Consider the following 25981-nt stretch of genomic DNA (forward strand, 5'->3'; position numbering starts at 1 on the left):
CTCACATGCGTTCAGTTCCATCCATGAAGTACAGTACTAGCATTCCCGCCTAAGTTCTCTTCCTTAAATTATGTGCAACAAGTTCCCAGTGTTCTGGCCCATTCTAGCCATCATGGCACCCTCCAAATGCTCTTCCACAACAACTTCCATCGGGGATCTTGAGAGCTGTAGTCCAAGAGTACGATTCCTGGACCAGGCTAGCTTGAGCACAATTGATCATGCATTGGCAGCTTCACAGCTGGGCTACTGCAATGCACTCTGTGTGGGGATAGCCTTGGGGTTGGTCCAGAGGCTGCAGCTGATGCAGAACGTAGCAGCTAGGTTGTTTGTGGGGGCAAAGTACCACCAGTGTATATCACTTTGCTTGCAGGAGTTGCTTTGGCTGCCAATCTGCTACTGGACAAAGTTCAGTGTGTTGATGCTAACATAGAAGTCCTTATACAGCTTGGGACCGGGTTGCTTGAGAGACTGCCTTACCCCTTCCATGCCCAATAGATTGCTGCAGTCTGTGGGAGACTTTCTCCTGTAAGTTCCAAAGATTTCAGAAGCCCTTTCCACAGTAATGTGAATGAGCAGGGTTTTTAGTGTGGCTCAGCCTGTTCTGGGGAATAGCATTCCTGTCGAGATATGACAGAAATTCACTATCTGTACTTTGCAGAAACAGTTGAAGACATTTTTGTTCTGAGAGGCTTTCCCAGCAGATAAATGGGTCTTTGCAGGGAGTGTCTTATTTTAAACATATTTGCTGTTTTTGTGTTTTTAGCTATTTTAATTATGTTATGCACAAATCACCTTGAGACAATGGTTTAGAAGACGATTAATAAATACATCATCATCATCAACAACAACAACAGCTTCATTGCTTTCAGGTGGTGGTTTAATAAATCAATAATAATAGTAATAACAGTAATAGTAATCATAATAATAAACAGCTGGAGGGCACTACATCAGCTATCCCTGCTGTGGTGTGGCCAAACAATATAGGATCAAGATCCACAGACAGGAGCAAACACGGCTTTCAGTAGCTCTCCTGCTATATCAGTGATAGGTAGATGTTGGAATAAAGGCAAAGCAAAGAGAAGGTTGCATTAAGTAAATAGCACATGAAATCGCAAACATAAATCTTCCTGGCAAGCGAGTTTGTGCAGGGGAGAGTGAGAAACAAAAGACATGGGGATATCACCGGACGTTTAGTGCACTTGAAATGGGAGAGGGACCCTCGGCCTGTTTCTGAATTCAGTCAGTTTGCTTTAACTCTATTTTCCTTGCAGTTTGCATCTCATGCAGCCCTTGTTTTGGTTGGGGCATATCTTTTACCATTCATGAAGTGTTCATATTTCATGAGGAGATTTTTTTGGGGGGGAACCTACCCCTCTTTTTTTTTATTTATAAAAGACTCCGCCTTGCGGTTGAAATGCTTACCGAATGCCGTATTTTTCAATTGAATTGTAACAGGCCAATTCAGATTGCTGGGAACATATATTAGTTTTGAAAGATTTAATTTAGCTTTCCGATGCAAAGCTGGTTGGAAATGTACGGTTCTGCGCGCCAGGAGGAAAAACGCAAAACGAGGGAAACTAAACTATTTCTGTGCTGTTTAGTTTTCTGTTCCCATTACCTGAAGATTAATAGATGCAGAGATGGGGGGGGTTGCAGTTCCAGCTTTTTTTATTACTTTTTCATCTAAATGTTAAGAGGTGTGAACCGAGCAGCGTATAATTCCGAGGAGTGCTTTGTCAAGCGGAAACCTGGTGATTTTTTTTATTAAGCTGATGAATTGTTTTAATTAGTTACCAGAATCCTCCGAAGAAGCACATGACAGCTACAGAACTTGGCAATTTTTAGTCACAACATTATGCACTAATCGCTTCTGCTGATAACAAAACAAAGGCGGTGAGGGAGGGAGGGGAAATTAGGAAAGCCAAATAAATGTTTTTTGGTGAGGATTCCACATTGTATTTCTGTCCCAGATTGTCAAGGAGGGTCTCTTCCAACAGAGAGGGTGTGGGCGAGACAGTCTGTGTGCATAAAGCAAGGGTGGAGAATTTCAGACCCAGAGAAGGGATGCAGCCCTTGAGGTTTGTCTATCAGGCCCTCAGGAAGCTTACTTAGGCCAAGCCTGCCAACAGCCCTGCTCTGCACCCTCCTTCAGTACTTTTGCCTGACTGAAATGTGTATTTGGACTTAATCGTGCCTCTTGCTTGTCTCGTTGGAGATACAGGTATGGGCAGGATATAGAAACCTCTGGGTTCTTCATGACTGTAATATAGCTTGCAGTCCAAAGCTAAAAGCCACACCCATTGCCCAGCCATCCTTTTTCCATGGCATGTGGCCTCTAGAAGGCCTGAGATGGAATTTGGTCCTCAGGCTGAAAAGGTTCCTTAGTGCTGATATAAAGGATGTGCACATAGCATGTTGTTGTTGTTTAGTCGTTTAGTCGGTCCTACTCTTCGTGACTCCGTGGAGCAGAGCACATCAGGCACTCCTGTCTTCCACTGCCTCCCACTGTTTGGTCAAACTCATGCTGGTAGCTTCGAGAACACTGTCCAACCATCACGTTCTCTGTCGTCCCCTTCTTCTTGTGCCCGCAATCTTTCCCAACATCAGGGTCTTTTCCAGGGAGTCTTCTCTTCTCATGAGGTGGCCAAAGTATTGGAGCCTCAGCTTCAGGATCTGTCCTTCCAGTGAGGACTCAGGGCTGATTTCCTTAAGAATGGAAAGAATTTGATCTTCTTGCAGTCCATGGGACTCTCACGAGTCTCTTTCAGCACCATAATTCAAAAACATCAATTCTTTGGCCGTCAGCCTTCTTTATGGTCCAGCTCTCACTTCTATACATCACTACTGGGTAACCATCGCTTTGACTATACGGGCTTTTGTTGGCAAGATGATGTCTCTGCTTTTTAAGATGCTGTCCAGTTTTTTTAAGATGCTGTTTAGGTATGCTGTCTATGCACATAGCATACCCTCCGATGAAAATAGGGACATCCTGTTCCAATAATGATAATTTGACTATTTATACCTCTGAGTGGGTTGCCCCAGCCACTCTGGGCTGATTCCAACATATATACAAAACATAATAAAACATTAAACATTAAAAAACCACCCCTAAACAGGGCTGCCTTCAGATGGCTTGGGGGTTGGATAACTCCATGCTCTCCAACAGAAAATAGGGACATCCTAACAAAAAACGGGACAATCAGGGATCAAATCAGAATCCTGGACAGCTTCTGTAAATCTGGGACTGTTCCTGGAAAATAGGAACACTTGGAGGGTCTGATATAGGGATTACCTGGTAGAGCCACTATCTCCTACCCATCTTCTGCCCAGGCCCCTACTTCTTTGACCGCTTTATCTATGCTGCTTTTGTGGTCTCTGCTTGTGTGTCTGCCCAGCCCTTAGCTTTCCTGTGTGCCAAGCACAATGGTCTCTTGCCCTCCATTTCCAGCCAATAGCACAGAGACCCTCTTACCCCTCCCCTCACTCCCTCAACAGTATCTGAGGTTTTGTCCAGCCAAAGGGGCCTTTCACTTCCACTGTGGAAACAGTCAGCCCTCTGTTGTGGGCAGATATCCTCTCATCTCCCACGTAGCAGAAATGTTTGTGAGCATTCTGTGACATCCGACAAGCTCAACTACCGGCTTTAGGGGATTTGGCGTTGGGAATGCAGATAAGAGGCGTCTTGAGAGTGTGTGTGTTTCACTCGGTTATCCGTGCCCTGAAATGATGCGGTTTAATAATCAGATGCCTTCTCTTTCCCCTTCCCACTGGTGCTTCTCATTAATACCTGTCTCTCCTCTTGTCAGCTGTCACCCTCTGTCTGGAGAATGCAACTGCAAAGCCGGCTGGGCAGGACTCTACTGCAATGACACCTGTCCTCCGGGATACTACGGAGAAAGCTGCCAGCTTGCCTGCCGCTGCCAGAATGGAGCAGATTGTGATAGTATTACAGGGAAGTGCTCCTGTGGCCCAGGATATATGGTAAGCCCTGGGGGGGGGGTGTGCACATTTCGATTAAGTGATCAGAACACTGGAGAACTTTCCCCTGATATTGTCAGTATTTTTTATTCCAGCTCAGAGTTCTATCTGAGCCCCTTTGGAAGGAGAGGGCGATAAATACGGAAAGCTAGTAATGGCAGGAGCAACCGTAGAAGCAACCTTATACTCTTGGTCCCTCTAAGATAGTATTGTCTACACTGGCCGGCAGCAGCTCTCCATCTTTTCAGACCTGCCTGGAAATGCCAGGGATTGAGCTAGAGACCTTCTGCATTCAAAGTGGGTGCTCTGCCACTGAGCTATGGCCCTTCCTTGTGGCGTATTTCAAAACACAGCAATCTAACTTCTACCAAGTCAAAGCATTGGTCCATCTAGCTCAGTACTGTCAACACTGACTGGCAGCAGCTTTACAGGGCTTCAAAGAGAATCCTCATCCTGGAAATACCAGCGACTTTCTGCCACTTAACTGCAGCTTTCCCCCAAAGCTCTGCTTGTGTTTTCTATGTTTGTCTGTTGCTGTTTTAAATCAGTAATCAGTATTTTTACTTACATGTTGCCATCCGTCTCTCTAGGGAGACAGTGGAGGAGCACCTTTGGGGGTGAGGTTAGACTGTTGGGCGGTTGCAGTGCCTGCTGTGGCTGTAGAGACCAATGCAGGAGAGACATGTATTGTTGCAGCTGGGGCAGATGAAGGCGTCCAGTTGTGCTGCTGCAGATGCACCATGGCATTTTTTCTCTCTGCATTCTGCCCAGTGGTCATTCCTCCTCTGATCACTGCTTCGGATACTTCCAATAATAGCAATAATAGAAATATAGGAGATGGGTTTTAAACTGAAATTAGAACAAAAACTTGAAGAAGTTTTTGGGGACACACACAAATCTGTTGTGCTTTGGGTAAAATAATTATTGGGGAGGAAAGAGGTTTCTGATTATTAAATTGAATTGTGCTGTTATATCTGTGGGGCCTCTGCAAAATTCTGGATCTCTGGTCTCCTGTTTTCAATCAAAGCAGATAGAAGAAGATGGAAACTGGGTGGGAAGGACGAGGTGTGTTTTTTGGGGGTATATAATTTTTTTGTGGCTGTTAGCTGGGCTAGAAGTGAGCTCACTTGGTCACAGCACATAGTGTTCCTTTGTGGGGGAAGGCAATGTTGTTTTAGTGAACGCATTCAAGCCACCCTATATGCCATTGAATATGTGCAAGGGTACCCTTACATATATATATGTCGCTCCCTCTTGAGATAACTGTTCTAGGGGGTTCCGCTACCCACTTCTCAGCAGCATCAGGTGGCAATCCCATAATACCGGTTGCTTAGCAACTCAGACTGCACATCAAATCCAAGCCACGTGCATCACTGGGCCGGAACATAACCAAGCACCAACTGAACAAATGAGAATGATTGTCTGCTGCTTAAGATCTTTCCCAGAACCACAAATTACCTTTCAGCTCCAATACACCAGGTGTAAGAGAAGCTTCTAACTCTCCGCATCTCCAGAAAGGAGAGCTGTCAGAAGAGTCTGACTACCAAGGAGAGGGACCAATGTTTACTTTTATTGGGTCTGTCCCATTTCTTTACTGTTCATATTTTAAACAGGGACCTGGCCCATAGGGCGGCGACATGCTGCAGGACATTCTCAGTGGTGGCCCCCCAGCTGCAGAACTCCTTCTTGATGGAGATCCAGTTGTCCCCCATGTATGTTACTTTAGGTGGCTGCTTAAGACCTTATGTTCAGGCCTTTGGGACATGTCTGGATGGGAGAGCCTTCTATCTGCTGCCCATCATGTTGCATTTTATTGTTTTTCTGTATTGTTGCTTTTATGCTATTTTTTCCTGGATTAGCTGCCTTGGGCTCTATTTGGGAGGTGGGATATGAGAATCAAATAACAGCAAAAATAACAACTTGTTATATGAAAAGTGGAGGGGCATGGATGTTAGAAGCTGACACACACATACCCTGCTACCTAGGCTGCCCATGTTCCACCGCTTATATGTCTGTGTTACCAGGATCACTTCGGGTATCTAGATGGCATGTGGGAAAGGAGATGGGGTGATCAGCTGCTAGGAGGGAAGGTACTGTATGGTGGAACCAGATGTCAAAGAGAACAACAACTACCAAACTTTTAGAAGACATCTGAAGGCAGCCCTGATTAGGGAAGCTTTTAATGTTTGATGCAAATATTTTAATACTTGGTTGGAAGCTGCCCAGAGTGGCTGGGGAAGCCCAGCCAGATGGGCGGGGTATAAATAAAAAATATTATTATTATTATTATTATTATTATTATTATTATTATTATTATTATCTTCTTCTTCTTCTTCTTCTTCTCCCTTCTGGTGTTAAATGTAAGTGTTGCTCATAGGACCTCCCACTTTGGTTCTTTTTGCATATGTTTATCAGATAGTCAAAATAACAACACGTTTGTTTCAAGGCAACATTCTTGAAAAGGTTGATTAGGCTCTTCTGGCCCATTTTGAAAATAACGTTTCATCTCCCACTAAAGAGCTTTCTCCGCACTGACATTTAAACAGCTTGGTTATTGAAGATAGCACCATAATCACTGGAGCATATTTAGGCATTAGTATCATTGCGCTCTCATAATATACAATAATCTCTGGCAATTAGTCCAGGAGGGGTTGTTAAGCCTGGGAATTGCTAATTTATTGTGGTGGAAGTGTGTTTGTCATGCATAGGATGAGTCGGAACACAAGACATCATCTTACACAGAGTTACTGAACTGTCAGGAACTGCTAACTCTCAGAGCTAGAATTAGCCACGGCCTCTGAATCAGAGTGGACCCCCAACATTTCCCATGACCAGGGGGAGACAGAGGGAAACCTCAAGATTATTCCCCAGGACAGTGTGCCCCCCAGGGAACTGGTGGAATTGGGGAACATTAAGGGCCCTGAGTGCACTCATCTGACAACTCTGCATCTCCCCGCAGCCACCACCACGTCTTCAAGAACAGTGGTGGCAATGAGCCCCAAAATGAAGTTCGGTCTCAAGGGCAGCACAAGGCATTCCATCCCAGAGATGGTTGGGATTAGGGCTCCATAACTACACTAGGAAGGATAGGGCAGCCAGGCTGAGTTCTTGAACCCTAGGTTGTTGCCTGAAAGCCACTGTTACAGCAGCTTCCATAGGCCTGCTCCTAGCCCAACAGTCTTGGTCCATAGCTCCTTCCATCACTACTAAAAGGCAACAACCCAAACAAGATGATGGAAGCAGGCTCAAGACTGCCCCAACCAGCTCTGTGCTGGATCAATGTCAGGACTTGGTTGGAGCCCGGGAAGCTGCATCAGAGCACAGAAGCAATAGTTCAGGACCATGGACAACAATCTTGTAGCTGGGAGCAAGTTGTCTCGGCACAGGCTTTTTGCAACGGCCAGAGCTTTGTATACTGGACTTGGATGACCCAGACTGAATTACAGTGGTACCTCTGGTTACGTACAGTGGTGCCTCGCAAGACGAAATTAATTCGTTCCGCAAGTCTCTTCGTCTTGCGAGTTTTTCGTCTTGCGATGCACGGTTTTCCATAGGAATGCATTGAAAATCAATTAATGCGTTCCTATGGAAAACGCCTTCCCCCGACCTCTTCTGGCGGGCGGCATTTTAAAATCGCCCGGGACAGCGGAGGACTTCTCCGCTGTCCGGGGCGATTTAAAAGCCCCTGGGAAGGCAGGCAGGGGGGACAAAGGCTTTCTCGCCCCGCCGCTCGGCTTCGGGACATCGTTCCGATGCCGGGCGGCGGGGGGAGGCTTTCTCGCCCGGCCGCCCGGCTTCGGGACATCGTTCCGATGCCGGGCGGTGGGGGGAGGCGTTCCTGCCCCACCGCCCGGCATCGGAACGATGCCCCGAAGCCGGGCGGCTGGGGGAGGCGTTCCTGCCCCACCGCCCGGCATCGGGACGATGCCCCGAAGCCGGGCGGCTGGGGGAGGCGTTCCTGCCCCACCGCCCGGCATCGGGACGATGCCCCGAAGCCGGGCGGCTGGGGGAGGCGTTCCTGCCCCACCGCCCGGCATCGGGACGATGCCCCGAAGCCGGGCGGCTGGGGGAGGCGTTCCTGCCCCACCGTCCGGCATCGGGACGATGCCCCGATGCCGGGCGGCGGGGGGAGGCGTTCCTGCCCCACCGCCCGGCATCGGGACGATGCCCCGAAGCCGGGCGGCGGGGGGAGGCTTCAAAAGCCGTCCGGGGGCTTTTAAATCGCCCCGGACAGTCCCGGGGCGATTTAAAAGCCCCCGGTTAGGCAGGCAGGGGGGGCAAAAGTCTTTGCCCCCCCTGCCTGCCTTCAAAAGCCGTCCGGGATAGCGGGAAGCGCTTCCCTGCTATCCCAGACCGCTTTTAAAATGCTGGCGGTGGGGAGCAAAGCCTTTCGCCCCCGCCGGCCTTCCTGGACCTCTTCTGAAGTCCGGAGGGGGGGGAAGGCTTTGCTCCCCACCGCCAGCATTTAAAAAAAGGTCCCCGAGATTTCCCTATGGGCTTTCGTCTTGCGATGCAAGCCCATAGGGAAAATCGTCTAGCGAAGCGTCGCAAAAACCGAAAAACCCTTTCGTCTTGCGGGTTTTTCGTCTTGCGAGGCATTCGTCTTGCGGGGCACCACTGTACTTAATTCGTTCCAGAGGTCCGTTCTTAAACTGAAACTGTTCTTAACCTGAAGCACCACTTTAGCTAATGGGGCCTCTCGCTCCTGCCGCGCTGCCACCACACAATTTCTGTTCTCATCCTGAAGCAAAGTTCTTAACCCGAGGTACTATTTCTGGGTTAGCGGAGTCTGTAACCTGAAGCGTATGTAACCTGAAGCGTATGTAACCCAAGGTACCACTGTACCACCTTTTGGGTGATTCAGACCTGCTAGTTAAAGTGCCAGTGTCCTTTGCAGCCATTGGCTTCTCCTAGACGGTGTGCTTTTGGCAGTGAAGACTTGATCTTTGGATGCTCTTCAGGGCTTTCTTGATCCTCTGTAATATCCAAGTCCATAGGCCAGGGGACAGGGAGCTAGGTGCAGAATATGGCGCTGGTAGGTCTATACAGGATAGAGCTGGGGAGGGGATTCATCCCCTCTTCTGAGGTACTAATGATTGGAGACTCTGAGACTAATGACTCAGAGTTCAGGACCACGGTACCAGCAATCTGCTGGACAGCTTCCCTGGCTAAGGTGATTGGAACAAGACAAGATTGCTGCAAAAATAAGAAGGAAAAAAATATGTAAATGTTACAGAAGACTCAAAGTGTTGGCTCCCAAAAATGGTTGCTTTTCATTACCATTTTTGAAAGTCATCCCACTGCTAAAGTTGTAATAATCACCATTGATTGCAGTGGATTTGCAATCCATATGCCCGTGCATCTCTTTCCAACGTCCTGGAAAAGGGCATGGGTGAGTGGCCAGCTGGAATCCTGAACAGGAGCACTCTGTGCCACAACATTTTGTTGCAGGTCCTACTTGTGAGAGCCTACCAGCCCAATCCTTTTATATCCCACCACTTGGATGAAGTGGTACAATCCACTATATCACCTCGTTCTGCTGCATGTACGGGCTTGCACCTTTCAGCTGAAATCAACACATCTCTCAGCCCAAATCCTCAAAGTATTTATTGACTTCCCTTCAGCTTTCCCAGTTAGGTTCTTGCTCTTCATCTGCTGTGTTTCTAGTATTTGAAAATAGCTGCCCAACCCAACTGAGCTGTTTTCCCCCCAGTAGCAGTTGGCTTGGGGCAGCAACATGCACTTAACCTCCCAACAGTTGCATCGCTGCTACTTACTGGGAAGGAGAAGGGGAGGGACGAGGCTGTGGGGAGGTTGGCACAGTTCAACACAATGCATTTGCATCATGCCAACCTCCCTGGCACCTCCACCTTTTCCTTCCTGCTAAGTATCCGTAACTTGTTTATCCCAAGCTCAGGTGAGCACCACTGCTCCACCGCACAGTCTGCTGTGGCTTTTCCCAAAGAAACAGAGTGTTTGCTTTCTTCCTTCTCTAATTGTGGTGTTATCCAAGAAGCTGCCAACATTTCAGTGGCCATGACATGCAACTGTTGAAAAAAATAAAATAATGAGAGAGAAATAAAATAATCAGGTGCTGTGCAGCAGGCTGACCTGAAAGAGGATCTTGTTTGACCATTTCTTTCAGGAGTGTGACACCAATGTCACAAAGCACATCTCAAGAGTGTGTGGGAGTTTATAAAGGGGGATAGCGCAAAGGGGTAGCCTTGAGCATTTTATATCCTGGGTAACTTATCTACAAAAGATAGATAAGGCCATTGCCCCAACGTATGACCGAGCAGAGTTGGATTCTGCTGTCAGCAAAGCCAAGACGACTGTGAATGGCACCAAGAGAAAAGAGGGGTGGGAGGGCAATGCGGCCTTTTTGTTCAATGGACCAGCATCTATTTTAAAATAGAAGAAGCTGAAGAAGATGCAGCTGCGAGGAGGGGAAAGTGATTACAAGCAGATTTGCACCTTTATCAAACACACACAGGCTTCTGTGCAGATCCTTCCTTAGTTTCCTGACCAAAGCATTTAGGGTGAAATGGGCTTCTTAATAGGCACAAATATGCCTTCGGAAGAGGCATTTGGAGAGCAAGAGAAAAACATCCTTGGTCTCCAGATGCCTCTGCATTCCTAAGTGTGCCTGAGCTGAGTTTAGCAATGAGAGGTTAGGAAGTTCAAATGCTTCTTTTCTTTAATTTTGCCCTTGCCAGGTAAAGTTCAGATTTATGCTGAAATGAGGTCAGAATCTGCCTTCCTGCTAGAATAAATTCCAATTATTTTCCTATTGTACTTTTTAAACAGGGAGGGTGCAGCATCTTTTGACTGCCATAATTGAGGGGGGAAGAGAGGGAGAGAGCAGCCTCTGCATGGCAATGGGGTCACCTGTAATTCAATTCACAAGTTTAGATTTTAAAAACAACAGTCCCTGATAAACATTCTGGAAGACTTGGGGAAGGGCCATAGCTAAGGGTAGAGACTTGACCGTGCAAGCCGAAGGTCCCAGGTTCAATCACCCACAAATCCAAATAGGGTTGGGGGGAAAACCCTGGTTTCCTGCTGCCAGGCAGTGTAGATAAAACTGAGCTCAGTTGACTGGTGAGCTGGCTAAGTATGAGGCATCTTCCTCTATTAATGATGTTACTTGGGTTTCAGTCCCACAGACCTATCATATAGCCTTGGGAAAGTCATTCGTCTAGTTATACATGGCATAAACCTTGGCTCATAGTTAGGGAGGAGAAAGCGTAACCACAAGCCCTGGTTGGGACAACATGCTAAGCCAAACTGCGACTTAGCTCACTGCAGAATGTCTCCTCTCTGGGAATCCACACATTCATGAGGTCCCAGTAAACCATGGCTTAAATTTATGCGTTGTGCAAACCAGGCCATTATAACTCAGCCTCAGCTCCATGCACTGATAAGAGGGAAGTTGAGTGCCTCCTTGCCTGAGAAATGAAGTTGAAAGCAGTCAGAATTTCTCAAGAGCTTTTAAGAATTAAAAGTACTTTCCCCCCTTAAATAAGGAATACTTGAAAGAGTGTCTCTACACATATCTGCTAGCTCTGTAACTGAGATTGCTGCTGTGCAGTGGGTTAAGGGTGGACCTTTGGGGTTCCACCAACAGGGGCTGCCCAGCTGGCTGTGACCTCTGAGAGGACTTTCTCTGTTGTGGTGAAACTCTGTGGAACCTCTTAACCCTGAAACTGCATTCAGGCACCTTCAGTGTGGAGTTTTCAGCGTCAGCTGAAAATGCGTTTGGGACATCTTGATCACAGGTGTGTGCTGTCTGTCCAAAGTTCATAGTAGCTGACATAAGTTTTCAAATTTTGGAAGCAGGAGTTTCCAAGTATGCCAAGCAGATCAGCATTAACTGAGATGCTGAAGAACAAGTTGGATGCTGTGTAACTTTAAGGAGCATCTCAGTTTTTCACAGTTTGTTTGTTTGTTTTAAAGCATTTATATAAATTACTTAATGATAGTTAGCCTGGTAGATGATTGGCAGCCAGTGCATCCTGGTACTGGCTGTAATATTCCGCACCAGCTGCAGCTTCCAGACCAATCCCAAGGGAGGCCCCACATAGCCCATGTTACAGTAGTTCAGCCATGAGGTTACCATAGCACAAATCACCATGGCCAAGCTATAGATGCTATTAAACAGACTTGGACCAAAGTCCAAGAGTCAGAAGGAGAGCTGCTGCAGAAACCTACTGTATTGTCTTTTCCAGGATTATAATGTCTTTCCATCAGAGCAGGAAAAAACCTCCAAACCCATGAATACTGGAGTTACATGCTCATTTATGCCACTGCAAAGCAACAGAAATATATTGTTTGAAGGTTTTCAGAATACATCACCAGCAAGACCTTAGGGCTGGGATTTTCTGTTTGCTTCTGATTTTCATTCCTGTAATTCTGTAAAATGTCAAAAGGGAGGGTCTGGTTCATTAATTAAGCATAGCATGAGACTGTGGGATTCTTGACCTGCCTTGCAGGGAAGTCTTGCAAAGAACCTCCAGCGCTCACTTGTTAGCTCAGAGCATCATTAGATGTGCCCTTGAAACATGGCTGGTGTGTTTTCACTGCTCAGCCCACAACTAATTGCAACTTTCTCAGAGAGGATCATTAGTAAGATGCTGAGTCAACATTCACTGATGGCTCTTTGTTCCTTTTTCAGGACAGGGGAGCCTCAGGCCCCTCTCATTGTGTTTTTCTTTTGCAGAACGCACCTGGTTTTGGATTCCTTAGTTCTGCTAGGTGTTAAGGAAAGATAGAAGTAGGGACTAATTCATCCTATGATGGTCTCAGCCTACTCAGGACTTAGCTCTTGGTAGTTTTGATAAATATCACTAATTGGGTCTTTGTATCTTCCCAATTATTTTGAGAGTCAGTGTGGTGTGTTGGTTAGAGATGAGAGCAGCCAATATGGTGCCCTTCCGTTGCTGTTGTTGCGCTACAACTCCCATCAGTCCCTCACATCATGGTGATAATGATGATTTAATTTCTATACCGCTCAATATGTTTAAAATATCTATAAGCGGTGTACAGAAAACTGAAGCAACAACAAAAAATATTACCAAAATACAGTTACATATAAAAACACGATATTAATGCAAAGTTACTAATATCATCAACCCCAGCCAGCAAAGTCCAGGAATTATGGTGATTAGTCTAGCAGAGTTCATGGCTGAGGTGAGGCTTGAACCAGAAACTGCAAATACCACATCTGGTTCTTAAGCCACTCTGCCACCTAAGCACTACCAAATGAGAATTACAGAGTTGATTCTCTCCCTCTCTCACAAGGGGGAAATAAACCTTGGTGACTCAGAATGTACCATGCATACTTTTAAGCTGGCTGTCAAACGAGGTGCCAACATGAATAAAATATGGGGGGGCAGGTAAGCCCTGCCCCATGTGCCCATCAACTGGGGGTGTGTGTGAAATATTTAGTTGTGGGGGCCAAAGGGACCTTGGCCACAGGAGTTAGCTCCTGTGTTGTCTTGCCTTACTTAGTGCTGATTGGCTTTGGTGGTTTTACCTGTATTTGCAGGTAACTCTAACCATGATAGCTAATATGGTGCCCTCCAGGTATTTTGGACTGCAACTTCCATCCACTCCTGCCAGCATGTCAATGGGAAGCAATGATGGAAGCTGTATTTCAGAACACCTGGATAGCCCCAGGTTGACTACCTCTGCTCTAACCCGTTGGAATAGCCTCCACTAACCTGGTGCCCTTCAGCTGTTTTGGACTGCATGCCCCATCAGCCCTGGCCTGCATGAGGGCACAACTGGAGAGCATGGAGTTGGCAAAGACTGCGCCACCAGCTATACCTAGTTAAACCACTTTAGCTGTGGGAAGCTTGTAATGCAGTTGAGTTCTTGGTTGACATGATGTCCTTCCAGCGATTGCCACCTCGGTCAGCCCTCGTGTCGATACATCATAGCGAGGTGACAGAACTTCTATTGCTTTAACGAGTTCATCTCTTTAAGCTCCAATTTGTTGGAGACCTGTCCACTTTTATTGAACTCAGAGTGGTGTCGAGCAAAACTAGCACTTCATCACCAATATGAAAGGATTTGATATGAAAGGAGTCAACCTGACTTTCTCTCCCCTCCACACACACACCTGTTTTGACAGTTTGGGGAGATTGCTCTTGTACAATATGAGGATAAAAATGTATTTTCCAGGACAGAATAATTCCATTCCCATCCCCCTGCCGTGTTCAGACAGCAAAGCCATATGTCACAGACGTCCAATAATAAGATTATCTATGATCCAGAGGGGATTTGAAAGGAGCAAGGTTTTCAAGAGAGGAGTGAACTTCTAGCTCTTGAACCTAGTCTGAATGTTCTCTGGTGGACAGGGGGAAGAAAGTCTTCGGGACACAGTATGCCAGAGGTGGGTGGGGCCAGAGGCAAAAGTGGGTGGGGCAAAGCGGGAGTCTTTTTCCTTTGGTGCACAGCCGGGCCCCATCCATGAAGCAGTCAGCAGCAAGCTGCACCCTGAGAGGAGGAGGAGAAGCTGCCACCCAAAGTGGCAAGACGAGCAAGAGGTTAGTTGGGAGGCTGCACCTCCTGCCGCCTCGCCAGCAGCAGCACTGCCACCACTCCCCACACCACCATGCCTCCCCCACTCAGATTGAGGCAGTGCCCATGCTACCGCCTCCTGCCCTTCACCCCTGCCAGGTGCCTGGCACTCAGCACTCACCACTGCCTGGTGCTTGCTGCCTCCTGGTCCTTAACCCTGAATGCCCTATTGCATATTTTCTTCTCCCAAAGTCACCCTCCTTGACTAGAGTTTACATAGCTTATAGAATTGTAGAGTTGGAAAGGACCCCGAGGGTCATCTGGTCCAACCTCCTGCAATGCAGGAATCTCAACGAAAGCATCCATGAAAGAAACTTCAGCTTAAGTGGATGGTGCATATTCTGCTTTTTTATATAAATAAATATGGTGAACTAAATATTCTGCAGCCTGTATACATTTTGCAGATTAAAGATATGTGCATGTATTTCCTTAGGTTTCATCATTCTGTGCATGCCAGTTACTCAGGGGGGTCAATGAACTATGTCATCAACCGTCATCATATCCTTCTGGTCACCTTGCAGGAATGGTCCAATGGGGTTACTATGCTCCAGTTGGCTCTGGCCATTGCTAAAAGACAGGTCTCAGAAGGTGGTGCTGGGAGACCATTGTTTTTAAGCAAGGATCAGCTATGCTCCAGAGTGCCTGACCTCAATGAGGCTTGAAGTCAATCAGCTGGTCATTAGTGATGACTTCAAGCTTTGCTTCCAGCATGGATGAGTTGCGCTCAGGAACTCTGAAGTGCAACTGATCTGTGTTTGTTTTGCATTTGAAAGCTGAATGCAAGGTCCACTTGCTGAGGAACAAGCGGAAATGCACCTTAAGGCTCCAAATTTGTTGTTTTGCAGCCATATATTTATCTGCCCAGATGCCATTTTTTACATCAGATGTAGAGCGGGTGGATTTAGCTTGGGGGAAACAGCATTGTGGAGCAAATTAGGATTCCTGAAGGGTCTAATCTGGCCCATAGACCAGAGGTTATGAAGTTGCCTTTTACTGAATCAGGCCATTGGTCTGTCTCACTCACTATTGTCTACACTGACTGGCAGTGGATCTCCAGGATCTCAGATGTGGAGTTTCTCCCAGCCAAGGCTGAGGATTCCCAGTATTGATACTGGGACCTTCTTCATGCAAAGCAGCTGCTCTACTGCTGAGCTACAAAACTATAACCAAAACTATAACCTTCCAAAACTATAACCCACACCTGCTTTGATCACTACACCACACTGCCTCACATCTCAACCTTGCAGGGGACCATATTCAACATATTTTTATCATCCATATTACAATTGCACAATGTATCCGTGTTCTTCACATAATGAACAAAACTTCCCTTGGCCTTAAGCTATTGATTAGAGAATGCGGGGAAAGGGAGTTTATAAAATTTGCAAAAAAAGGCTTCTCCTTTTAATGTCAGAAATAAACCTGGAGCTGAGACTGTCGGATCCATTGAGGGGCTGTGATGGCAATTTAACTCATTTAAATGATCGGTTTCCCTTTGATATGATTCCAGATGTACTTTTAGTGCGGGGGGGGGGGGACTATTCTTGTCTGAAGTTTCTGGAAGAAGAAGAAAACTCGGGAGGGGGTGACGTTCAATGGAGCTCCTGTCCTTTTATCCTTGATTTAGTGAGCATATCAGATGCTCCGCTTTGTTAACAGCCCTTTTCATTTGTAAAATAAATCCAGCTATTTTATTGGGCTGTTTTTGTTAGCGATCACCAGCATAAATTTTGCGCTATGTGAGATTGGGGTAGGTATTACGGCACAGCAGTTGTCCAATTAAGTGGAGCATCGCTGGCAAAAAAAAAGCCAGCTTTTCATTTTGCAAGTTATCTATGGGCGCAAGAGGACTTTTTTTGTGTGTGTGTGTGTGCGCGTGCATGCGTGATTTTCATTTTGCACATTATCTATGGGCGCAAGAGACCATACAGTGTGATTCTCTCCCCCCCCCCATTATACTAGGAACATCTTCTATCCTGTGCTATTTAACCAGCTGTGGATCTCTTACTGCTGGCAACACAGAAGATAAAAGGAACCCGTTTTCTCCTAAAGAAAGGTGCCTTTTCCTCCCCAGAAAGCCAAACATTCATACAGGGTTTTGGGTTTTTTTTTAAAAAAAAAGAGTTAAAAAATACCAATAACAGAGAGCTACTTTTGTAGAATCTGTTTTCACACCTATCAGGGAGAATTCAAACTGGATAGATCATTGAGAAAGATCCCAGGGACGTTTACAATAAATACGCAATATGCATTAAAACACACACACAAGAAAACAGCACAAAAGTTTAAAAGAGCAGGATGAGAGCTAAAATGCTTCAAGGGTGTGGGAGGATGAAACACTGTTTGCCTAGTGCCCATTTGATGACAAGGTCAAGTGTGCACTTGGCCCTGTTTAGAAAATAGAAGTGATGGGGTGTCAGGACTGGTGGTCTGGAGAGGGGGGAAATATTCAGTGGAAATAATCTGCAATTAGGAAGGGTTTGATCCTCCCATGTTTAAATCATTTATCTGATAGACCAATGGGTGTTAGAATTCTATATGAAGGGAGAGGGCGAGTATATTCCTGGGAAGGTAAAGACTCTCTTCCTGCAAGAGAGGGGAGTGGTTGTGGTCGGGAGCCAGACTCCGCCTCAAGCCCCCTGCCTCCCACTCACTTGGCTGGCGCCCATGCCCACGGGCAGGCACCCAACCAGGTGCCTGCGAGGGGGCGTGTTTAGCAGCCTAAATTGCTGCAGCACCAGCCTTCCGACCTCACTTTTCATCGTCCCGTCTAAACCCCCCTGTTTTAGACTCACCCCTCTCTGAGGGGGTGGAGTCAGCTGACGTAATCCAATGCCTAAGCCAATACCTTTTCACTTGCTGTAATCAATAAAGTTGTGGCCTTTTCTTGCCCATTAACCTTATATCTCGTGTCCTTGTGTTTTCATTCCACTACGCGGGGACTGGGTCCTCAAACCACAACCGTTTCCTATGTCTGGTAATCAAGATACTCTCAGTTCATCTGAACTCGAGTTTAGGATGGAAAGAGATCTTTGCATGTATTGCTTGTGTCCTGTTCCTTTCTGTATGTTACATTCCAAGTTGTTCAGGGTTTGTTGCTCCTGTTTCATTTCACAATGATTCAGGAACTGCCCTGGGACTTTAGGATGAAGGCTGGATAATGAATTGTAGCCATAGTAATCATCACTATCATAATGCTTCACCCTGCGCATACTATGGAACTTGCTCCCACAGCTTTCCGACAGGTATCTGGGTGGCCACTGTGAGAACAAGATGATGATGATGATGATGATGGATTAGATGGGTCATTGGCTCCTCTTGTGTTCTTTAATTTGAGGTTCCTTCCTTAGCCTGAATAAATCTGGCGCAGAGGGGAAAGCATCTGAATCTCACTGCTGATGGCTATGCTTGAGAAAACATTTGACACATGCCCAGAGGATTGCTTCCAAGCAACCCAAAAGTACTTTGTTACAGTTTTGTTAGGAGCTTTTTAAAAAGCAACAACCCAAAAACTAACTATCTCCCTTTTAACAATGTCTGCATACTTCCCCCTGGTACCTAGGGAAAGAATGAAACTGTCGGTTTGGGTCCTCCAAGTTCCTCATTCTTCAATTCTTAAATCCAGCTCTCCACATTTCTGCAGCAATTTGTGAATTTATTTGTTAACCCCCATGAAAGCTTGTCAGCATTTCAGTGACTATTTCTCCTAATAAACACATGCTGTCTTGATTAATGTACTGTACACATTTTCCCTAAAATAATGCATTTTTTGTGAACATTGGTTAGAGTTCTTCCTTGAGGAAGGGTGCATTTCAGAGGGTGGCAGCAGTATTTGGGGTCTCACATTGTTTCAGAAAGTGAGAGAGAGATAAGGTCACCTTTGAATGTGAACAGAACTGAATTTCTCCCCCATCCCTATTTATGTCAAACTATCTGTATTTTTAGACCCAGACCCTGACTGTATCCTCCTGCTGCTCCTTGACCTCCCAGATCTCATTCAGTTACACAGAATATTTAAAAGTCACCAGAGGGAGAGGTCGCTTTCAGCCCTTTGCTTCTCCTCCTCCTTGTCCTTCCTCCGCGTCTCCCCTGTGGTCATATTTGTGGCAGTCTGGTGGGATTTTGCAGTGACGTCCCTGGGTTTCGGCTTTGTGCCAGGGCCTCTTTGCAACTTATTTACATGTCCCTTCCATTTGGCTCCCTTAATTGGCAATGTGGGCATGTCGCATTGCATTTCCGTTGCCGCTGCCTTTCGGTACCGCAGGGGCCCGGTACCTTAACTTTAGACTTCAGACTGAGTTTATTTCATCTCCATTTCACAGGGCAATCTAGCCTTCGCCAATCTCCTTCCTTCCTTTTCATCCACTTTTAACACTTAGGAATTTTTATATTGCTTTGTCAAAGGCACCTGCTTAGAGACCCGTCTGGCTCTTTGCATATCAAGAGCAGGGAGCTGGTTTCGTTTGTGGTTCAGATTCCAAATTGGGAATGGGAGGGGGGTAACGACCTGAGAAATGATTGAAAACCTCTACAATAGAATTAAAGCCTTTTATTTCACTTTCTATTTAACTGCATTCCTCAGGGGCCCTTGGACAGAAATGTATGCAAATCTTAGAACTTAATTCCATGCCTCACAAATAGCCTCAGAGCAGCCTTCTGACCACTACAGGAGAGAGAGAGAGAGAGAGAGAGAGAGAGAGAGAGAGAGAGAGAGAGAGAGAGAGAGAGAGAGAGAGAGAGAATAACATGTGAACAGGGTTTGCATGGATGCTGTCCTGCTGTAGGTACAGACAAATCTGCCACTCTCACTTTCTCAATCTTCCAGTCTTAAATTCAGCTCTCCCAACTTCCACCTCCACTTCCCAGTCCTAGCTGGGATTGAAACTGGGACCTTCTGCATGCAAAGCAGGTGTCCCATCACTTAGCTTGAACCTTCACCTAAGTGTTGATAATAGTCTGTTAGATCATTAAAAGCAACAACAACAAATGCTCTTAGAGTATAATCCAATTGGCATGAGGTTTCGTTTGTTTGTTCTTGTTAAAGCAGATCTTTAAACTTTGCTGAGATGTGCTTGGGCATCTATGGAGCTCCTTCTCTTAGGTTATCTCCATGGCCTCTGGAAGGACTCAAAAAACTTGTATTAATAGTAAGTTGCAGAAATGTTTTCTTTCCTCTCTCATAATGCTAGAATGGGGGGGGGGTATCCAATGAGGCTGAATTTTGGAAGATTTGAGACAGGCAATAGAAAGTACTTTCTACATACAGCACATAGTTAGAACTCATCCTTACCAGGGAGAGTGTTGACCATCAAGTTGGATTACTTTACAAGATGATGGCTACCAGCCACAATGGTTAGGTTTTACCTCCATTGTTGGGCTTCGGGTTGACCACTGTGAGAGCAGGACGCTAGGCTAGATGGACCTTTGACTTGATCAAGCAGAACTCTTCTTATGTTCATAGCAGTGGAAAGTGGATGGTGATTCTTATCCAGCCCTTGAAGTTCGCTACGCCCTGGGAATAATTTACAACAGGGCATTCAGCAATTCAGTAATTTAGGGCAGCCACAAAGCACCTGCACCTGCATGCAAAACAGGGTCCCTTTTGCCCTGTTACTTGGTACCTGGATAGTTGCAGTCCTTCCTTTTCCTACTAAATATTCATGGCATAAACAAAGTCACCGGTTTTCTGTTTGAACAACTCAATGAGTTTGTTTTACCGCTTTGACCTTAAATAACAAACTGATCTTACATGGCAAGGAGTCTGAATAACAATGCTGTTCAGTCAAACGCTTGACTGCACTCTCGCTCCTCCTCACCCTTTCCTTTATGAATGTTTTCATGGCTGAAATGGTTGGGTCCACCCAGGTCCTCCTGCCAGGGCACACTAAAAGAGAGTTTTAATCAGAGGAGATATTTCCAGCTAAACCCATTCCACTGGAAATAGGAAGCTGCCTTATACTGAGCCAGATCATTGAATCCATCTAGTTCCACACTGAGTGACAGAAGCTCTCCTGGGTTACAGAGAAGGAGTGTCTCCCAACCCTAGCTGGAGATGCCTGGGATTGAACCTGGAACCTTCTGCATGCAGGGCAGATGCTCTAACTGCTGAACTATGGCCATTCCCTGCTATTGCCCTGAGAAAATAAAATAACCCTCCTGGGGGGGAAACTGTTTTGCTTTGCTCAAGTGTCTGTTGATCTCCATGGGCTCTGTGGTTTTTATCTGCCAGACTACCAAACATTTTCTTGAGTGGCCTCTTGAGTGCCCAACGCTATCAACAGGCAGGGTGAGGCAGCTGCTTCAGATGTGAGATTCCAAGTGGCAGGCAACAGCAGCTAGTCTGCTGCCCCATGTCAGCTTCTGGACACACAGTGTGAGACAGTTAGGCAACAGCACAGTTCTTTGCACTGTGCAAATGTTTGCCAGGGAGGGGACATTTGCAGGGGTGTACAGTGGTACCTCAGGTTAAGAACTTAATTCGTTCTGGAGGTCCGTTCTTAACCTGAAACTGTTCTTAACCTGAGGTACCACTTTAGCTAATGTGGCCTTCTGCTGCTGCCGCACAATTTCTGTTCTCATCCTGAAGCAAAGTTCTTCACCCGAGATACTATTTCTGGGTTAGCGGAGTCTGTAACCTGAAGCGTCGTCTGTAACCCGAGGTACCACTGTATTGCCAGCCAGGATGGGGTGCTTACCCCTTCCCCTTCCAGCTCCCACCCATGGAGTCTCCCCTGCAAATGCCCCTCTGACTGCGCTTAACTTGTTTTCTGCCCACTAAGCTTTGAGGGAAAAGGCTGGGGAGGTGGGCATGTGCAAGGAGAAATCAGCAAGTATACAAAGGATAAATTATTGCTTCTCTTGCCTGGCTACCTTCTCCTACAAATGGGCCCATTCTCTCTTCCCACCCCCCACCCCGCCAAATGTTCCCACATTTGCATTATCTCAGCATGTTCAGGTTTGCTGAGATCTCACGTAGTTCCTCCCTCAGCAGACCTGCAAGTTCTCATCCATGCAACAGGATCCCTGGGGCTGTTTATCTCACATCATGACCCGTCCTCCCTGCCCAGTATTTTATCATTAGCACCAATAACAGCACCTGCAGAGAGCTATTAGCAGCGCTCCAAGAGGAAACTCATCCTTCCAGAGATCATCGTTCTTTTTGGAAGGCTAAAGACATGACTGTCCTGCCTGGGGCTGATGGGCGTTGCAGTCCAAAAACATCTGGAGGGAAGGCTGATTCAGAGTTTTAGATCTGCTGTGTGTGTACCTGAGAAACACCCCTCTTAATTTCCACAGGAACCCAATTAGGGAACTCAGTCTGTTCTCCCCACTTTGGTATGGGAAGCCATATGTTCCCCTTGCGGGGGATTGCTTGTCAGGAGCTGAGGTGGGTTAATTGTAAATGTTGCCCTTAAGTTAGCAAATACACACATCCATATCTAGGATATGCATCAGTGCACTGGAATGTTTGAGGAGGACATCCCGCAGCATTTAAATACATCCACGGTTTATGAAATAAATCGGCTTATCTGGCATAGCAGATTCTGGGATCAAGCAACCCCTGTATTTTTGTCACTCAGACCTGCAGAGATAAAGGTGTCTATTGGTACTTTTCACCTACTCTCTGGATTTTATAAACATCTGTGGCCCCTGCAAATTGTACATTTCCTACAACACCCTCCCTTGATGGGGAGCAATGGGTTTTATTTCACCAAATTCCCTCTGTGTCTCTTTTAATGCACTCTGCTTCATACCCTTGCCTTACTCATGATGCTGGGGGGGGGCACGAAAAGGTGGGGGAGGCAACCCCATTTTCTCTCTCTTGTTTGCAACCCTTTTGAGACCCTAGGAGCCCATCCTCCGTAGCTAACTCATCTTCGTTTACTCTTCTTGGCACCAGTCAGCACAAGGGGTAAGAAGACTGCTTCTCCGCAACTAAAAAGTTCACCTTTCATGATGATTGGGCATTTTTAGGATGTTGGAGACTGGGACTCTGCAGTAGAAACACAAACAGGTCTTCATCCTCCCCCTACTCCCCGTGACCCTTGACCTCTACACCTCTGCAGGGGACCCCTCAAATGTGCAGCTGTCCCACCTGAAGCCTGATGCAGTCCATGCAAGCTGCCATTCACCATGAAGGGTGGAAAGAGTCAGGTATCCATATTGTGTCTGCCCCCACCCTGCTAATATGACAATTTCGATTATTTCAATGAGAAAATACATAGATAAAACCACAGCAAAAAAAAAAAAATCAATGAGAGAGAGAGAGGGCAGTGGTTCATTCTGGGATTGATCAAAGTTTTGTTCTTTGGCTAAAATCAGCCAGCGGAGTGGGAGCGAGAATTAGATCCAGAATCCAGCTTTTGGTGGGAGAGTAACCTTTTTGTCTTATGATATCTTTCTCATGGAAATTACATTATGGAAATCTCCATAACAGCCAGGGGAGGAGAGTCAGATACAAAACAGATACCTGTCCTCATCTCCCCCCCCCCCAACATTGTGGTGAAGAGCAGCGTGCATGGGGGGGTTGTTAACGTGGGGAGAAGGAAGCAAGCATTTCCATTGAGCTCAGGAACGGAGAACAGCCCTTTCAAATCAGCCCTTTAAGCTGAAATCCCACAGCAAACAATTAACTGCCGATGAATCTTCACGTGGTCCATATGGAATCCTCAGCTGTGGGGAAAAGAGGCATTAAATATCAGTCTATTTATGGCGAGATTCCTTAATATAGCCATAACACCTTTCCCCCACTTCCCATGGGGTGGGTGGGTTATACATTTTGAATTTAATTCACTATTCTTTCTCGTTTCATGCTGCCTCCAGTGGTACCCTTTCCGCTGGAATGTTCCGTACTGATTAAGTTGCCAAACTGCCCAGAAGGAAAAGGGTGGGAGAGAAGGGAGGGAGAGAACGGTCACCATATGGAGCCCAGATGTTGATTAATTTCGGTAAATGGGATAGGAATCTGAAACACCATATTGCAAGAGAAAAGATCCGCTAACACTTGATCCCCAGCCTAATAGAATATATACTCATTAATGACTGGCAAGGAAGAGAGCCTGTTGCAATCATCGTCAGAGGTGGGGAGGTTGCGGGTGCGTCAATTGGATAGAAGTGCCCACGTGCATCTCATTCCGTGAGCCAGGCTCCCCAAATTGAGGTGAAAATGTTAATGATTTTTGCATTTAGAACTAATCCCTGCTTGGAGTGGCTGCAGCTGGTTTGAGTCATATGTTTTCTGGTATAGAAGCTAACAGGGCAATCCTATGTCTGTCTACTTGGAAGTAAGCCCCACTGTGTTCAGTAGGCCTTGCAGTCTGGCAACTGTGCATAGGATTGAAGCCCTCTTAGCAGTCCCATCACCCTAAAAATCTCTGTGGAATGTTGGCCTGGGAGAGGGCATTCTCTGTGGCCACCTCTAAGGAGATGTGCGTGGTACCTTCTTTGTGCAGTTTTCAGCAGATGTCGAAGACACACGTCTTCATCCTGGCCTTCCACCATACCTGAGGGCAGCAGACTAGCTTAGAGGAAGCAGCACATGCTGCTGCTGCTTGCCTCACACAATCCCTCACCTCACGTTGCCTAATGGTAGGGCCGGCCCTTTCAGAGGAAATGCTTGGCAGTCTGCCTGATAAAAAGCCATAGTGGCCATGGAATATCACCATATTTTGAACTGCTTCATCTTAATGCTAAACAGTTGGGACAAATAGCAGTTGTGGCGGGTGGCAGGAAACCAGGGAGGGACCCTGATCAGATCAAGAGTACACTCCAGAATGGTGGGGACACAACTGTTTTCTTTCTTCAAAACAAAAGTGACCGGTTTAAGCACACTTTAAAAATATGTGTGTTTATCACAAAGCCATGTAGTGTTGACCTTAGAGGGGAAGTTCCCTTATCCCTCATTTCTTGCTCAGTGAATGACAAGCTCTTCTGTCTCTGAACTAAAGGAGTGGCCTTGAGGATTATTATCATGCGAAGGTTGATGGAACCTTTCTCCCCCCCTCCTCCGAAGTTTCTCCACACACCCCTTGACATTAACATTTCCTACCACACATTCCTTTGGGCACCATCCTTCTCAACGAAAAAGGTCCACCCCTGTACAAGTTTTCCCTGGCCGCTGTGAGAAAAAGATGCTGGACTAGATGGGCCCCTGGCCTGATCCAGTATGTTCGCTGATTTCCATTGTTAGCTCAGTGCTTCAGTCCAGGTTCAGTAGACGAATGCAATGAGGTAACTGTCTGAATTAATGTTTTGAGATTCTGTAAAGCATATATATTCCGGCCTTTCCATTGCACAGATGAACTTCAGTTTTGCAACTTTCTTAGGGGACAGGCATTTTCCCTCCCTTTTATTTGTGCTAATTTGCAGAGCATCTCATACATTGATTTTGCAATATAAATAATACATCATTATGTATGCTCAGCAGTTTCTCTGGGATTTGAAAATATCACTTCTTTGGGGCCTTGTTTGTTTGTTTGTTTGCTTATTTTGCCTCTGCGAGGAGACCAAGCTTCGCACGACATTAAGCCCTTGTCGTCTTTTGTGATTAGCGCTTTGTCCGTGATGTTTTTCTTAATGAGCAAACAGCTGTTCAGAGAGATTTGCCATTTTACCTTTCCTACCTCCCGCTGTACAGCTGCCAATAATTTGTCCCTGTTCTCCTTTTGCGCCAATCCAAAAGAAACCATTGTGATGCTGTCAGTTCCTGGGAAACAATGGACATTGTGTAGAAGGACTTTGTCTAAACTGGAGATGGCAATGGCTGGATAGCCCAGGCTGCTTTTCAGACCCGGAGATGCTTCCTTAGAATGTTGAGAATCTCAGCTTTGCTGCTATGATGATTCAACCTTTCAAGGATAACTTTAAATGTGATGCAAAACCTGAAAGGGGTTTCAACAAGATTCATAGCAGTTTCCCACTTCTGCGGTATTTCAGGGTCACTTAAGAACATCATAAGAGCCTGCTGGGTCAAACCAACAAGCTGTTTGGTCCAGCATCCTATTCTCACATTGGCCAACCAGATGCCTGTGGAAAGCTCACAAACATAATTCAAGCACAATAACACGCGCCACACTCCTGCATTCTCCAGAAACCAGTATTCAGAAAAACTGACTGTGGGGGCAGAGCAACAACCATCATGACTAGTAGCCATTGACAACCTTCTTCTCCATGAATTGGTTCAATCCTCTTTTAAAATCATCCAAGTTGGTGGCTATCCCAGTTTCATGTGGGAGTGAGTTCCATGGACTAACTGTGTACTGTTTAACTTCGGGTGTGATTCATTTCCTACACAGGATGCTGGAAGCAACATGCAGATTGTTCTGTGTATTTTTTTTCTCTGTGTCCATTTACATGTTTTGAGATGCTACAAGCCACTGTGTTGTTCCGTTATACCTTAGGGACAGCCTGAACCAAGCTT

The 25981-nt window shown here is 46.2% G+C and overlaps 1 protein-coding gene across 7 annotated transcripts in view; it reads left to right on the forward strand.

Annotated features, from left to right (window-relative positions):
- MEGF11 (multiple EGF like domains 11) overlaps positions 1 to 25981 on the forward strand; it is a 338635-nt gene that overhangs the window by 233273 nt on the left and 79381 nt on the right. For all 7 annotated transcript variants that reach the window (XM_081888442.1, XM_081888441.1, XM_081888440.1 and 4 more), the window contains one exon: positions 3807 to 3981. In XM_081888442.1, coding sequence (XP_081744568.1) covers positions 3807 to 3981 — 175 coding nt within the window. The remainder of the gene's footprint in view (positions 1 to 3806; positions 3982 to 25981) is intronic.

The sequence above is a fragment of the Podarcis melisellensis genome, assembly GCF_964234715.1.
Source record: "Podarcis melisellensis genome assembly, chromosome: 14".
NCBI classification, from domain to species: domain Eukaryota; kingdom Metazoa; phylum Chordata; class Lepidosauria; order Squamata; family Lacertidae; genus Podarcis; species Podarcis melisellensis.